Source organism: Amphiura filiformis, chromosome 6 (genome assembly GCF_039555335.1).
Source record: "Amphiura filiformis chromosome 6, Afil_fr2py, whole genome shotgun sequence".
Taxonomy (NCBI): Eukaryota; Metazoa; Echinodermata; class Ophiuroidea; order Amphilepidida; family Amphiuridae; genus Amphiura; species Amphiura filiformis.
In genome coordinates, this window is record NC_092633.1 from 3,499,638 (window position 1) to 3,516,510 (window position 16,873).

At 37.5% G+C, this 16,873-nt stretch overlaps 1 protein-coding gene across 50 annotated transcripts in view; it reads left to right on the forward strand.

Annotated features, from left to right (window-relative positions):
- The first annotated feature begins 7,961 nt into the window (after positions 1 to 7,961).
- LOC140154836 (uncharacterized) overlaps positions 7,962 to 16,873 on the forward strand; it is a 210,216-nt gene continuing 201,304 nt past the window's right edge. For 21 of the 50 annotated variants that reach the window (XM_072177431.1, XM_072177429.1, XM_072177438.1 and 18 more), the window contains exons 1-2: positions 7,964 to 8,151; positions 10,758 to 10,869. In XM_072177431.1, the coding sequence (XP_072033532.1) occupies positions 10,770 to 10,869 (100 nt within the window). In that variant the 5' untranslated portion in view covers positions 7,964 to 8,151; positions 10,758 to 10,769. Of the gene's footprint in view, positions 8,152 to 10,757; positions 10,870 to 16,873 lie in introns of all 50 variants that reach the window. The other 29 variants (XM_072177468.1, XM_072177465.1, XM_072177464.1 and 26 more) reach the window with 8 other exon arrangements.

The following is a 16,873-nucleotide window of genomic DNA, read 5'->3' on the forward strand; positions in this document are numbered from 1 at the left end:
CCGACCCTCATCTCCCCACGTTGATAACTGATCCCCCATCAAGTCCAGGCCCTGGAAAAAGGCTGGAACAAGGCATGCAGCCTGATGGAACAAGGCATGCAGCCTGATGGAACAAGCAGACCCTTCCCTTGAATGGGCTGGGCCCTTGAGAAAGGTTGGGCTCAGTTAATCCCATAACAGGGACGACCGGGTTTACAAGCATTTTCATGAAGCTGACAGACAAGCGGTTGAAGACGAAACGGACGAAACGGGAAAGAATAAAAGTTAATCAATTATAGTTCCCTGGACATAGGCCTACCTCAAGTTCCCAAGAGCTCAGGTCCGATGGGGTGTTCTTCCCCGGGTTCTTCCATTCTTGCCATCACCAAATCCCACATCTGCGACTCCGAATCCGTCAATATGATCTCATCTCAAATCCCGCTTCTGCCACCGAATCCTCGATCATATTGAAGGACCCTCACGGCGCAGTGATCCCCGCCCACAACTTTCTGTCACCAAAATCCCACTTCTGCCACAATCCGTCAATCTCAAGGCAACTTCTGACACCCACCGAATCCTTGATCAGATTGAGAGACCCTCAAGTTGATCCCCCTCAAATCCCAATTCTGTCACCGAATCCCACTTCTAGTTCTAGGCCTACCCGACCCAAGGAATCCGTCAATAAGATCTAATCTCAAATCCCACTACTGCAACCGAATCCGATCAGATTGAAGGACCCTCACAGTGATCCCCCTCAAATCCCACTTATGTCACCGAATCCCACTTTATAACACTCCGAATCTGTCAATAAGATCTCATCTCAAATCCCACTACTGCCACCATCCTCAATCAGATTGAAGGATCCGCAAGGTGATCCCCTCAGATCCCACTTCTGTCACCGAATCCTCGATCAAATTGACCGACCCTCATCTCCCCCACGGTGATCCCCCATCAATATTCTCACTTCACCGAATCTTCGATCAGTTTGACGGACCCTTATCTCCCCCATGGTGCGGTCAAATCCCGGGGTCAAATCCCACTTCTGCCACCGAATCCTTGATGATCAGATTGAAGGACATTGATACCCCACATGGTGATCCCCCAAAGGCAATATCCCTATATGTCTACCAAGTCCCACTTCTGCCACCGAATCCGTCGATCAAGGTCCCTTTGATCCGTCTCCCCAAGGCCGTGATCCCCATCATCTGCTGTTTTGCCTATCATCATGCCCACTTCTGCCAACGAATCCGTCAATCAGAAAGGACCTTTGACATTTTAAAACTGGGGAGACCTATAAGGTCTGCCATTTTTGGAAGAGATGGGTGCAGGTCGCAAATATGTGGAGGGCCGGGTAATAGGGGTCATAAAATTGTTAATATTAAAATAAAATGTGTGGATGCTTGGGGGCTGGTGAATAAGGAACCCGGGGGGGGGGGTAAACTTTCCAAACGGTGTGCCAAAAATGCCCCCCTGCTACACCCCCCTGCACATGTTAAATTTTTGGGGTCCCAATTAAACCCGCTGAAATGGTGTATTAATAAATTGAGAGCGCAACGAGCAGGAAATTTTGCATTTAAGCGTATTTGTAACCGCTCTTTAAAAGTCATACTCATAGTTCATACGTTCATTGAACATGTTGAATTTTTTTAATACCAACCGTATGACAAAACAGGCGAAAATATATAGTAACTTTTTGCACAAGATTTGCAATTTAAAGAGAATTGGCCATTGCTCATTGAAACTAGTATGGATATTACAATATTATAAGTGTGCCCTTTCATATTTAATGACATAAAATCTGAAAAATATGTAAGGATCACTCGAGGTTTAGACTTTTAAAACCTACATTTTGGTCAAAAATCGTGCTTGGATAGGTCGTTTTTAACAGATTTATCACATTCGCCTTGCTATAAACATTGGATTGCGTTATTTGTTGACCTAATGAAAAAAAGTGTTTTTAGGGGGAAGTGTTAGCTTTCGTTCGATATAAAAAACAATTCTGATTGGATGAAGGGAACACTTGAGGTTCTGACAAAAACCAATCACAGATGCCTATTTTCCAGCTAGAAGCTCACATAGCTCTTATGATGCTATGCACTCAACCGTGTAGTATAATCAAAGACTGTGTAGGGACAAATTCACTGCTTGCTTGGAAGCTCTTCTTGGGCGAAATTGTGTGCTCAGGTGTATCGAGGTGAAAACTGTGTATAGATGGTCTATAAAGAGAATCGTTTTTGTAGCCAAACCTTTCCATATGTATCCGTACTGAGCCTTTTAACCAGGGTTGCGAGGGGCAGGAGCCCCCCCCCCCTCCAAAATCGCCAAAAGGCCAAAAAAATCCCCCTTTTGACCAAAAAAAATCCTATTTGCGAGCGTATTGAGCAAAAAAGAGGGTTTTTATAATAAATAATAAATTTTGGATTTATAAAGCGCCTTTCTCCAGGAACCAAAGCGCTGTAATTTCGCTGCAATGGTGAATCATCACAATCAGATCGCATCAACTAGGTTGCTGCCGAACGGCGCACACCTATCCGCATTTAGATTGTAACATCCACCAATTATCTGTGCAGCTCCCCAAATTCCATTGGGTGAAGGAAGTTTTTGATAACCAAACAACTAATCACCGATTTTTTGCGATACAGGTGGAAACCGGAGATCCCGGAGAAAACCTGCGAGAGCGAGCATGGAATCGGGATAAAGCCAAGTGCACGTGAGTCCTTAGGGCCGCGCCGGGGCTTGAACCCGGGACCTCAGTGGTGCAAAGCGAGGGAATTACCGCTGCGCTAACTCGCCCTCCCCATTTATTACCGTTTTGGTCAAAAAGGTCCAAATTTTAAAAAAGCGGTCCACAAAATCCCCCCAGCCCACTTTTTCATAATCAGCCCCCCCCCCCCATGGCAATTTTCAGTTCCCTGACAATTAAACAAGCCATACCATGCAAAACTCATTTCAGATCTATAGGCCGCGAGTAATCGGTCTAAACCATAGACACACTCGAGCGCAATTAACAGTGGCCAAACGTTAGGCCTACACATGATACAAATGTACCCATTCTATTTCCTATTTTTAGTTTTCTAGGTATATTTTGGTATAAAAATGGGTAGGTCTACTTTTGTTTAATTTGAGTAGGTCTACCTTTGTTTAATTTGATCAAACATCCTGACCTCTCATTCTCATTGTATAAAAATGGCTTCAATGCCCCTCATAATGTATCCAGGACTTTGTTCTCAGCCTTGGTTCGTAGTGATTTGGAATATTGCAGTCCCCTCTGGAGTGGTACCTCAACGCGCAACATCCAGAAAGTTGAGGGGGTCCAGAGAAGGACAACTAAATTCATTTTAGATTATCCCGAGGCTGAGTACAAAGAAAGGTTATAACCGAGCTAACTCTTCTTCCATTAAGTTTTAGAAGAGAATATGTTGATCTCAATATATTTTTCAAGTGCAATCTGGGATTATAATGACATCAATCTAGATGTAGTTTTGAATGGTATTAACAAAGACCGTCCCACCACCAGATTTTCCTCTGATCCTTTGTTGCTGGTAAATCAGCTTTCTAAAACTGAGTGCCACAAGATGGGCTTTTTTGTAGCGTATGATGCCTATTTGGAACCAGCTCCCTAGTAGGCCTATTATCAGATCTACAAATTCTGTTGCTTCATTTAAGCAACAAGTTTTGGAGTTTTACCAGTCCAAATTTGCTCGCACCTTTGATGCAACTTTCTGTTTGCACTTGGACCTCTTTTTGTAATTGCCCAAATTGCAGGCAAACGTAACTTAACCTGCATTTTCCCCTCTAATTAATTTTCCCTTCCCTTCTTTGTTGGATTTGGTGGGCGGTCTTAGAGGTGCTGGGCACCTGTTCGCTCCAGCCATTCACTGGACTTTTTAAAACAAATTTTGTTTCTTTCATGATATTGTGTAATTTTTGATGTAACTTATGTGCAATATTATATTTTTTTGTGTGATTCTGTGCCAGTGATAAAGTGTAATAAATAAATAAATAAATAAATAAGTTTTTTGGAAAATTGGTATACTCACTACTCAAGACTTATCAACCTGAGAAAGTTTCTAGAATTCCCTCACATAATTATTTCGCTGATGTGTCAGCACTGGCCACAGGCGGCGGATGACATGATCGAGCCGGCAACTTGTGAAACCGCCCGGCCGTATGGCATTTTCCAATTATACTCGATTAGTTTTGTGGGGTTCATTATCGAACCCCAACGGTTTTAGCTTGTATTTATATTATTTATCAACATAGGCCTATTTGTTTGTGATATTTCAAGCGTTTTAAAATTTCACAATAATCCCATTCAATTACACGGTGAAAATTTACTGAATTTAGAGAATGCAATGCGGCCACCACCTGACTGGCCCCTGAACACTGTGCAGTGTTTCCGAAACACGAATAGCGCCACCAATATGCAAATAGTTTCTTCATTGAACTTTTAGCCAATCGGCATGACCGGCCTCGCTGAGGCGCTAAATTATTGTGCGAGTAGGGATGCTCAACAGAGTTTACTTCCATATAACAATCATTTTACTGAGCACAAAATAATTATAATAAATCAAAGGAAAAAACCCAAAATCTAAGCTGCGCAAAGACATCATTTTCATGAACAGATCGGGCTCTTTTAAGGGGTGTGGTATGAACAGGGTATGAACGTTTGGACAGTATTTATTGTGGGACATTAGAGCACATCAGACATATCGAATTGCATTCTGAATACGAAGAATGTCCTTCTGATATCAAATAATTTTGTTTTTTTGAAATTCGCAATGGGCTATTCCAGAAAATAGATGCACACCCCCTATAGAGGAGTGCGGATATCCGGACTTTTTGTCCAATCGAGACTGTTGGAAATCCAGACTTTTAAAGTGTCCAAAGGTAAAAAAATCCGGCAGAAAAATAGTTCAACATCGGAAATCCTCAATTTAAGAGCTCATTTGGGACATTTCCGTGATTTTTCCTTCATTTAATTGGATTTCCAAGCTTTTTCAAGTGATATTGGCAACTGGAATTCCAGTCGTTTTCAGAAAGCAGACTTGGAAATCCGGACATTTCTTTGATTGAAAATTTACTCCTCTATAGGGGGTGTGCAATTATTTTCTGGAATAGCCCAATGTAATACACATTTTATGGCAAATGATTGAAAATTGATATTTTTGATATTTAACAGTACTCGAAGTAAACTTTATAAATCTGATGATTTATAGGCTACTTAAAGTGTATGTAGGTGCGATGAAAAGCCGATGATCAATTGAAACTTTTGACCTTTCGTATTGAAGATATGGATTTTTTTCCTCAAAACACCAAAAAAAATAGGTCTTTTTGGGAAAAAAATCCATATCTTCAATATAAAAGGTCAAAATTTTCAATTGATCGTCGGCTTTTCTTCCCAGCTACATACACTTTAAGAATATGTCATTAGATTTATAAAAATTTACTTCGAGGACTGTTATATAGGGCCCCCTATCAAAAATGTGAAAAATATCAAATTTTAATAATTTGTCATAAAATTTGTATTATATCGTGAATTATTTGATATCAGAAAGACATTCTTTGTATTCAGAATGCAATTCGATATGTCTGATGTGCTCTCATGTCCCACAAAAATACTGTCGAAACGCTCAAAACGCTCATTCCAGATCCCTTAAGAAGTTGCAAAAGCATGAAAAATGGGTATATAATTTCTATTAAAATGGCTCACCTTTTTTTTTCACTTTTGAACCTATTGGTTTGATTGTTGTTGTTATTTTGTCTTTCTTTCATTCTTAAGTTTCATTCTTGCCGGTTTTTATTGTTTGTTTGTTGTTATTTTTTGCTCAATTTCTTAACATGCTCAGTGGGTCCGACCAGTGGTCAATTTTGGTAGCCGCACGACCTTAGCATGCTATAGTGACGATAGTCACGACACTGACTGTAAATGTAATAACTATCACTCAACTGTAGAAATCAGTGGCGTAGATTTATGTTTGACATGGGGGGGTCTTGAAGTATAGAGAATCCATCACATTTTGGTGACATAATTATAGTTAATGGTGCGAAGTACGCGAAAATGTTTGGCATAATTGAAGATAAAATGATGAAATGTGGTGCAAAAGTCCAACAAATTCACTCAGGCTAGTAAAATAGGCCTATGGGGTTAATTTGGTCAGAAACCGGCACAGGCGTCAACTTGGATGATTGTACGGTAGCCAGGCTTTTAGTGGGGAGGGCAAAGCCAAATTTGCGTCCCCGTTTGTCAATTTTCGTGATTTTTGTCCTATTTTTAGTCATTAGTTTATGACATTTTACCATCCCCTATTCGGGCCCGGGTGAAATTTGCCCCCCCGGCTACGCCATTGTACCCCCTCCGGATCACGCCTACGGTTGAGCAAAAGTGGTGTATCAGAATATTAGTCCTTACCTATCACTAACCCTATCATATAACCCTAGCTTTGGGTCTGAGACGAAAATATTTTTTTCCGTCTCAGCTTTGGGTAGACTAAATTATGCAATTAGGCGTCCTACATTCTTCAGCTTCATTTATGAAAACATTTTGCCAAACTAAACTTTATCATATCAGTGTCATCGTGTCAATTGACGGGCTATGTCGTAACAAAACAAAAATAATTATAAAATTTGTCTTTATGGCACAAAAACAAAAGACGGTATATTATTGGATGAGTTGGGTGACAGGTACGCGAGTGGCCGCACATCCCTATTTTCAGTACTGTAGTGCTCCACCCCACCCACTCGGCCGTTAACGTTGCCCACCAACCTGGCCATAGTGAATTGAATCCGCATGTATAATAGGCCTACATGAAACTCATTATCCAGAGTTTTCCTATTTAAATTCCTCTGGTCTGGTACGGTCAGTATGAATTATTCCACTTTTCATGCTTAATTAAAGCGGAGCAAAAACACTCATTGTAGCCAATGAATTTCAACAGGATATGGTTTAACTAAATCAACTAGAGAGTTAAATGCCCGGGTTAAATGGCCGTGCTATACCAATTGCTTGTCTCAGTGAGGGAAACTGCTAAATGGTTGAGTGCTGTATCCTTCCTGGTGTGGTAAGAAATCAGGCAAATCTATTAGAATTAATTAATTTAATATTGGTATTAACCAAAACGCGTATCTCCTAGTCTTACGCAATAAATTTTATTTAGTCATTTTGACCCAGTTGTCCAAAAATGTAATACATTTAGGCCTACACTGAAGTGTAAAACACAAAAATCTGTGTTCAACTTGTGCATGTCCTACACATGACCGGCAGTGTTCAAATTAAGCGCTGACGGGTTGACGCCTAAAACTAAACGGATCCTTGAAGGTCATCACAAGAAAGTCATGCATATGCAAATTGCCTATTGCCAAATTGGTAAAATATATACTTGTAGCCCAATCTCGTACATTAAAATGTAGTACCCAGTTTTGGTTTGTGGTTTCGACGAAATATTGCATTTAAACATTGCTTCTTTCAAATATGAGATGAAAATATACAAATCTAGTACAAACAGTACAATCTAGTACAAACAGTCATTACATTTATAAGATTATAGGCAACTTTCCCAAGAAAAATTACACCTAAATTAAAGATTTTTAAAGACACCTCTTCAGTCAACATGGTCAAAAGACAGTTCTTGTTCAGGTCTGAAGTCAGACTTCAATGTTTCCCAGCCTGATGTTTCCGAATTGCTAGGGCGCCCTCAGTTAAGTCAATTAACTAGAGAAACTTCTCAGCAGGTGATTTACCAGTTGACTGCTTGGTGCACTTCGGATTGCTACAATCAGTGACAGAGGTACCGCGTCTCAAATCTCTCATTTTCCTAAACATAATTGAAAAAAAGAAATATAACTTATTAACAGCTCAAGTAAATAATTACACTTAAACACTTTAAAAGTATTGTTTAATAGCACGAGCGTCTCTTTTAAGTGTGGATATAACAATTATAATAGTTTAGTAACTTCCGGATGTAATTTCCTTACCCCAATCAATAATGGTGCAATCCAATCGCCCACGTGTATGGGAGCAATTGATGGCATTCTGGTGTTGATAGCACTACTTGATGGTTGTCTATGGGGCCTACTCACATCACGGAAATTTGCAAGGATACACTATAAAACACCAATATCTGATATAGGAAATAAACCGGGATTTTCTTTTCTGTCATCGGCAGGTACCAGGTAAGTTTTTCTTTTGCTATTGCATATTTGAGAAATATTAAGCTTACAATGTCTCAGAATACCAATAAGCTTACAAAATATAAAAATATTGCAACGGGTTATATAAGAACCGCGTTAACCGGGATTTAGAAACGTCTCACTCTCAGAAATTTTGTTGGTGTCGTTCAGATTCATTCCACTGAAACTTTATAGTGCTTGAATATAGGAGCGATTTATCTGTATTTATGGTTTAATATACCTGTTGGTAAAGTAGGCCTAAATTATGCCCTGATTTTCAAAATTCAATTTACCTGTGTTTCAAGTCAGTATTTTCTGTAAACATTCCCAATTAGGAATATGTTAAATAAGCTACGCTTTATATATGGGAATGGCTGTGTACATTAAGGGCTGGGGTATGAACGTTTGGACAGTATTTATTTTGGGATATTAGAACGCATCAGACATATCGAATTGCATTCTGAATCTGAAGAATGTCCTTCTGATATCAAATAATTTTGATTTTTGAAATTCGCAATTTAATACACATTTTATGGCAAATCATTAAAATTGATATTTTTGATATTTAACAGTACTTGAAGTAAACTTTATAAATCTGATGATTTATACTTAAAGTGTATGTAGGTGGGATGAAAAGCCGACGATCAATTGAAAATTTTGACCTTTCAGTATTGAAGATATGGATTTTTTTTCCCAAAACACCAAAAAAAAATAAGGTCTTTTTGAGAAAAAATCCATATCTTCAATATGAAAGGTCAAAAATTTCAATTGACTGTCGGCTTTTCCTCCCTGCTACATACACTTTAAAGTTTAAGAATATATCATTAGATTTATATAATTTACTTCGAGGACTGTTATATATCAAAAATTTGAAAAATATCAAATTTTTATAATTTGTCATAAAATTTGTATTATATTGTGATTTTCAAAAAATTAAAATTATTTGATATCAGAAAGACATGCTTCAGATTCAGAATGCAATTCGATAGGTCTGAGGTGCTCTCATGTCCCACAAAAATACTGTCGAAGCAAACGCTAATAAACGCTCATTTTAGATCCCTTAAGTAGACATACATTTTTGTAAGCTTTATATACCAGTCTAGTATTTGTTTCAGGGCCGTAGCAAGGTTGAAAAATGTGGGGCGACCCAGCCAAAATAATATGCCCAAATTAAAATAAAGATATAAAAAGAGAAACATTAAAAATTTCTCAAAAATGTGGCGGCCATGGCAACCCCGGCCGCCCCGCGTATCGCTTGCTACGGCCCTGATTTGTTTTGCATATTTTCAGAAACTTGAGCTGAGAACGGCAATCCTCGGTTTCGGTCATGTGGGTTTCTTTATCCAAATGATTTTTAATATAATAAAGAAACCAAAACCGAGGACTACCGTTCACGGCAAATGATCGCAACCCTAGAATCTGATGGTGTCTCTGAACATGGAAATAATATAGTGTCAAAGACAATATCCAGTAGCGGCACCAGTAATTTGTTGGGGGGGGCAGGGGGAAATTTTAATGGGGGGGGGGGGTGCAAATCAACAAATTTTAGGCAAAATTGCTGCAAACAGTGGAAATTTTAGTAATTTTGGGTTTTCACTCGGGGGAGGGGGAGGCAAGATTTCATCCCCCTGACACTGTCATAATCTTATAACCATAGGCTACATGTACATCTGAGACGAAAATACCTCAGGGCTACATGTATGATCATGGACGTAGTACGTCAACGTAGTACGTAGTATGATCAATAGGTTTGCACAATGCAAACTAATCCTAACTTGGTAAATTGGTATCTAAAAAACCCAAAATTACTATAAAAATTTGTTAATTAAATAATAGGCCTATATTTTAAATAACAAAAACCCTAAACCAAGGATTGCTGCACCACCTTCCTATGAAGCCGACCCCCCCATAAGTATGATACAAAAAATATACTGCACATAATTATCCCTATAAATATCAAGGGCAAATCCATTCAATTTATTTTATAAAATGACCACCACTGCTGTTGATGCAGAATAAAACTTTTCATCTGACAGGTGCCTGGCTAAAGTAAAATCAATAAGTTTTTTATAAACCAGTCTCACTATTGATAATTGATCAATAAACTTTAATATTACTGAGAAAAGTCAAAACATCATTATTGAAGGGCAGACATGAAAGAATTCATGTAGGGGAGGTGCAGCATTTCCAAAATCTAAACCAATAATGTTATCCCTTGCATATATAAAAAGTGAATTTAATACCCTAAAAATGGGGGGTTATTTTCTAACTATTTAGTAATTCGGACCTTCTTCTACATTTTTACCCAGAAAAATTGACTTTTTGGTGGAGGGACATTTTTTTAAATGTAAGGTTGACCATTGCATTGGAAAAAGTTGCATTTTTTTGGCCACTTTTTTCTAAGTGAAACTATCTTTTTTCTTCCCTGTTTCTTTCTTTCAAACTTTTGCTCGACCACAAATATGAAGCAAATTTCAATTTTAAATAAACTTAAGGTTTGGTATGTAATGCATGTACAAGAAAAGATGCTTAAATGTCTTGTAAAAAAAGCGTAGATATAAATTATATATTTTTTGTAATGTTCTCTCTGTGATTTCCTTCCCGTGCAGTGATCTCTGGTTATGCCTAGAACCATGAATGGGAATAATTTTCCAGTTCGGATTTTGCTCGGATTATTTGTGCTAGTTCAACCATTCTATGGATCAATAGGACAAGAAACAGGTAGGTTTAATCTGATAATGATTTGCACACAGGGATTATGAGCTACACATCCATGGTGTGAGTGACACAAAATAAGCAGGTCTGGACCAGGAGCCACACATTTGGAAAAAGCGGCTCCTGGTCCTGTGATTATCTAGCGAACCAGGAGCCATTTTAAAGAGCTAAAAGTCATTGAAATGTTAATTTTACTGTTTGTACACATTTTAAATACAAAACCTGCTGTAACTACCAGGCTCTATATTTTTTTAAATGTTGAACCTGGTTCACATGATTTTGGTGTGGACTAGGAGCCAAAATGTTATGACCATTGGGTAAATGGCTCCTGGGTGCCTGCTTATTTCAAGGCTTGGACTCACTCACACAGTCTGATGCAACCAGTGCAAATTAGGATACAATTTTCAAAATGAAAGTAATTTATCATCCTCAACTTGATGACTATTATTAATATGGAGTATTTCGTGATCATACAATACATGTTGCATCCTCTTCTTCTGACATTTTTCAGTTTAGACATCCACAAAAAATGCTTTTCCCCAAAATTTTAGTTGATTCTGATTTAGTGTTGCCGTTTGCAAGTTTACTGCTCCATAGGCCACTGCTGTAATTTTGTTCTGGTGCACCAGAGCAAAATTCAAATTTGACGATATTTCTGCTTTACAAATTAATCTTCTAGAATTTTTTTGTACATTATAAACATTATGTGGCCAGAGGTTTCCAGTGGTATAAAAGTCTCAACTTTTTTGTGTGAAAAGTGGGGGTGATGAGGCTGTGGCATGGGCATTAATCTTGGGGGGGGATTACACAATAGAATAGTGAAAAATCACTTGCTAAAATTCTCTTGGTCTAATCATGGAGGTATATAAATAATATACCTCCATGGTCTAATGCAGCTGCTTAGCCTGTTTGCAAGTTCCTGCAATTCTACATGAAGTATGTAGTATATTGGCTTGCACTTTGTATGTATTCTGTCAAAATATTATATTCTCTTATATATTTCTCATGATTGTTGCTCAAGTTTAGCAAAATATAAAGAGCAAAATACTGAATGTGATTATAAATAGCCTAAAGAGTACAGTATTGTTTACCAAACAAAACATGAATAATGTTATTAGCCATGCTCTAGTAGATTTTATTTCATCGTATTTGAAGCGTAAAATTTACACTCCAAAATCACACCAACATGCTTTATACAGGTACAAGACTTTGACGTGTAGAAACATATGTGCCCCTACGTGTATTTGCAAATATTTTGATTTATTTTAGGTGTCAAGAATGAAAGATTAAAGTTATTTTAAAGCATACTACATGTATACATGCAAGGCGTAGTTTAGAGTCTAATGCAAATGGCCATTGTTTTGGTAAGTGGACTGATCTTTCAATGTTTATTGCATTTTTATTGACTGAACATAGTAAAAGTTCCAGTGAAAATGTGCCATGGTAGTACTGTACCTTTTTTCTATCACCTATAAAAACCAAAACTTGGTAGTGACATCAATGCTTCTTCGCGGTTGCGTTGCAAGCGTGCCACTGCCAACAAAACACCCGTGTACGCGTGCGTGTACACTTAGGGCGTTTAAATTTACTCACACAATTTGACACTACGGCACAGGAAATGCGCACGTACATCATTACCAAACTTGAGATGAACCAAATTATAGTAAATGAGTTTTTTTCTGATTGTACTGTTTTGTTTCCAACTGTGCACTGGTGGATGAGCAGAACGTACTGGTAGTGATAATGTTTGGTCATAGACCCTGGAAAAAGAACTGGAGACCATATTCTTGGTAACTCACAATACATTCCCTTTGTCTTTAAAGAAAAATTAGGACAAGGTGCTTGTAAATCTTTATTTGATTGATTCTTGTATTATGTTTTAAAGTGATGGATAACCAATCAGTTGATTAGAGATCCATTGGTAATGTTGTAAGGGTAGGTCATGAAGTCCTGACTGAGTTGTGAATAATGACTGGATCCTATACAGATGTTCCCCAGGTGTAAAGCACAGCGCTCTATAATCATCCCATCATGCCTTGTTTTAGAGGCTGAATACACATTATCCATAAATGTTGCCAAATTGAGCCACAATTTTGACTGTAGTCTAGATTTTAGATAATTCTTTCAAGCTATATCCTGACCAGGCTTTTTGTGTTCTACAATGTAGGCATACGTACATTTGTATGAATTTATGACGACCCTATTTTTGGAAAGAACAGCAAGGTCCATGCTTGATCTATCTCTATGGTAATGCATCATGGGAAGACTTCATTTTCTACTAGTGTGGATACCTTTTGGTAGGACAACTGAAACACATAGGCACAGGCTTTTTATATAGTACGGTATAGCGGGAAACTTTAGCGGAGGTTTAACTTTTGTGGTTGAACAGGCAGCCACAAATTTTTTGTGTGTGTGTGTGTGTGGGGGGGGTTAAAAGAATGATGAAAGTATTATTTGTTTTTTTAAATTAGGCCTATAATGTGAAACGTTGTCCTAATATAAATGTACACTGAATTATTTTAAATTTACAAAATCCATATTTTTTCCCTCCAAATAAGATCCAAGGGTTTTTTAGTTTAATTAGTTCAGGCATTTAATTAGATGGTCCAATGCAGGTAGTCCACTCTTAGCCACAACAGCTCTGTACTTTTGCACAGTTATAGTAAAATTATAAGGTGACAGATAGTGAGAAATAAAATTTGAAAGAAAACCACACAATTTGTGGCCAGCATTTTTTCAATTAAATATGAAATTAAGTAGAAAACAATACCCTATTTTGATGTATTAAAAACCTAAGAAATCAAGGCGTATTAAACTTCCTGTTCTTGGGTTTTAGTGTCACAGCTGTTGCTAACGAAGCTCATTCAACCATCTCGCTTAAGCTTCCACTAAAATGCCTCTGTCAAATGAAGAAAAACATAAAAGAAAATATTTTTCCTCTAGAAATTTTAGTATTTAAAGCTATGCCTTTATTTCTATTTCAAGTTATTTTTAGTGGAAAATGATCGAGAGAAAATTGTGTTATTGATATTATTTAAAATCTTAACTATTTACAGATGAAAATTCCAAAATGTGCAATTAATTAATCAAGAATTAAGTAACACGTTGTGGTAGAGAAGCTCTTGTGTAAAAGTCAAGTGCTTACAGCAAGGTCGGGCTTATCTTTGATGTTTGGAATTAATCTCCCCTAAAGTATATATTGAAAAGTTTTTAATTTTCTAGTAATTACAAGGAATTTGATTGAAAGCCAGTCTACTGAAAGTAAAAGAAGGCTTTGTTTCTCACATTGTATTATGAAATAAGAATTTGTATGAAGAATTTTAAACACAAAAAGCATTATAGTCTACAAAAGTATGCATTTTTCTTTAATGGCTTAAGGCATAAAATAGATTGGAGTTTCATGTCCTTCATCTTTTTCTAGTCTGGTAGATAATTTTGTTTGTAATGTATAGTAACATGATAAATTATCATGATGATTACCAGCAATGTAAAGGAATTTAGGGCCATTTGAGCTACATGTATTTCAAGGGTATTTTGGCCCAGTGACCATGGTGACCAAATTCAAAGCATTTTTATGATTTTCTTTTTACATTGTACCACAAATTCTTTTGGGCCAATTCCTTATCTTGCAGGACCAATCTTTGGATTGGACTCTGAAACTCTTCTGCAAAAAATAAAATCACCTAATGTCAAGCGCATTTGATTTACACACATGCTTTACATAGCAAATAACACAATTGTGTATTTGTAACAGGCCTATTGTAATAACATCTTACTTGGGTCATTAAATTTGCAAGGGCCCTCAGAATTGTAAGATCAGAATTCATTTAGCTTATCCGGAATAATATCACAAAAAATTAATGTTCTTCTTTAACAAATTGAACTTCTTCAAGTCTAACATTGTTGTCAGGGGCTTGACCATTGGAGACCAGGTCACAGATATGGGACATGTTCATATTAAAGTCTTGACCTCTTTAGTCTTGACCCCTAAGCTTGAATTAACTTCTTGGTTGACCACATTATTTCTCTGTAGGGAATATAATAAAATGCTCATCAGTGGCGAAAATCACAAGTCCAGTCCTACTTTGTACTTAAGTTAGTATAGGCCTATCATTTGGTAACACCATCTATTTTATCCTAAAGGCCAAGGAAAGTCGATTTTGAGTTTCCTGTCACCCGCCCTCACTTCATTTTCTGACCCTCACTTGAATTCATTATTGTGATTTTCCAAAAAATACAGATATAAACTGGTTATATAATTATATTTGCAAAAAAAATTATGAATATCCCTTTATTTTTGTGGAAAAATCAAAATCAAAACATGCATTTTGCTGTCAACCTTGCAGACTCTTTTTAATATACTTTTGAATCTCATTTGGGCTAAACATCCATCTTCAAGTGAGTGAGCTGGCAAATAACAACACATTTTACATGCGTGTTGGTCATATAATGAAAGGCAGAAAAATAATGAATAATGAATAATGAAAAAGTTACCTCACTTGTTTTCAGAAATTATGTGACGGGAAACTCAAAATTGACTAATTGCCTAATGTCCCACTCAATATTTTGTACTCATACATGTAGAAGTGGACATTTTTTGGGTGAGCACACATGGTCAGAATGATGTACCATATTCATTCCAATAAGCGCCCATGCCCCAATAAGCGCCCAGAATGAGGTTCTATACCCCAAAGTGTGTATTATGTGCGTATACATACATAATGTGTATTGTCTGCCCTTGTGTATTTCTGATGAATGCTATTACCACCGGCGTGTCCAGGATCTTTTCCTGCGGGGGGCTAAGCCCCTTTTTCAGATTTATGCGGGGGGCTTTATGGCTAAAATCGCCAAAAAACCGCTGATTTTACATGATTTTTAACAAAGTGCGGGGGGCTTCAGCACCCAAAGCTCCCCCCCTGGACACGCTACTGATTACCGCGTACGCTTTGAACAAGCTTTCTGTTCTGGCTCGTCATAACAAAAATGCACCTTTTGTGCATGTCTTTGCAGGGGGAGGTTCTTTTTGGGAGCAAGATGTTAGATGGCTGATCCGTGTAAACGGTCAATTAAACAATTTGGTACCTAAACTTATTTGTAAGGCCTACTTCTTAAAATGTAGGACAAATATGTCACTGACCAACTTTAATTTGTGTTCCCACCTAATTTACTTAATTTATAACTTGATTTACTTCCCACACAAAAAATACAGCAAAAGAATGGCAAGTATACAAAGGTAGCATCCTTGGAAGAAGAAAGAATGTTGGTCTAGATGAATGAGATCTTGAGGCCAAACTTAATCAGGTTTGACAAAATTGATATTGAGCACCTTTGTCAAGTCTGGTGACCCATGCACTGTACGGCGGCAGCATCCATCCATTCCATTCCTAACTTCCTAAACCGAACCGTTTCCTTTTTGTTTAAGTTCATCGAGAAGAAAAGGTAAAACAAAAGAAAGCAAGGAAATACTGTTACAACTTTTGTTTGAGCATTCAGGCACAATGTCTTTTGATTCTTAATTAAACGGTTGGAAGAAATTGCTGTGTATTATTTTATTCTTTATTTTATCATTGGCGGAGTATGGTGCCATGATTTAGCATGGTATGTGGAGCAGCTGAATAGGATTCTTGGCAGGCTAGCATCTTGTGAGCATGAAATGCTGCTGCTGACCTCACACTGACCTATAAATAGTGATCAGGGCAAAGAATTACATGGTGTCTTCTCTAATGTCTTGAGAAAATAAAGCAAAGGTGCAAAGACAGGATATAGTGTTCTGCAGACTTTGTGTCTGGGAATGGATTTCAGCGCACCTAGAGATCTGGGTTTCAAAAATTGCAGGTAGTGTCCTAATTTTTGACTCATTCAATATTTGCAAATGTAGAGCTGCTGTATTCAAAACAAAAACAAAAACAATTTAGTGTTGATCATTTTTGCAAGAATCATTATTTTCATTTATGGGTTGGCCTATGAGGGTGGGGACAGATAAAATTCTTTTGGAGCAATTGGTGCTTAC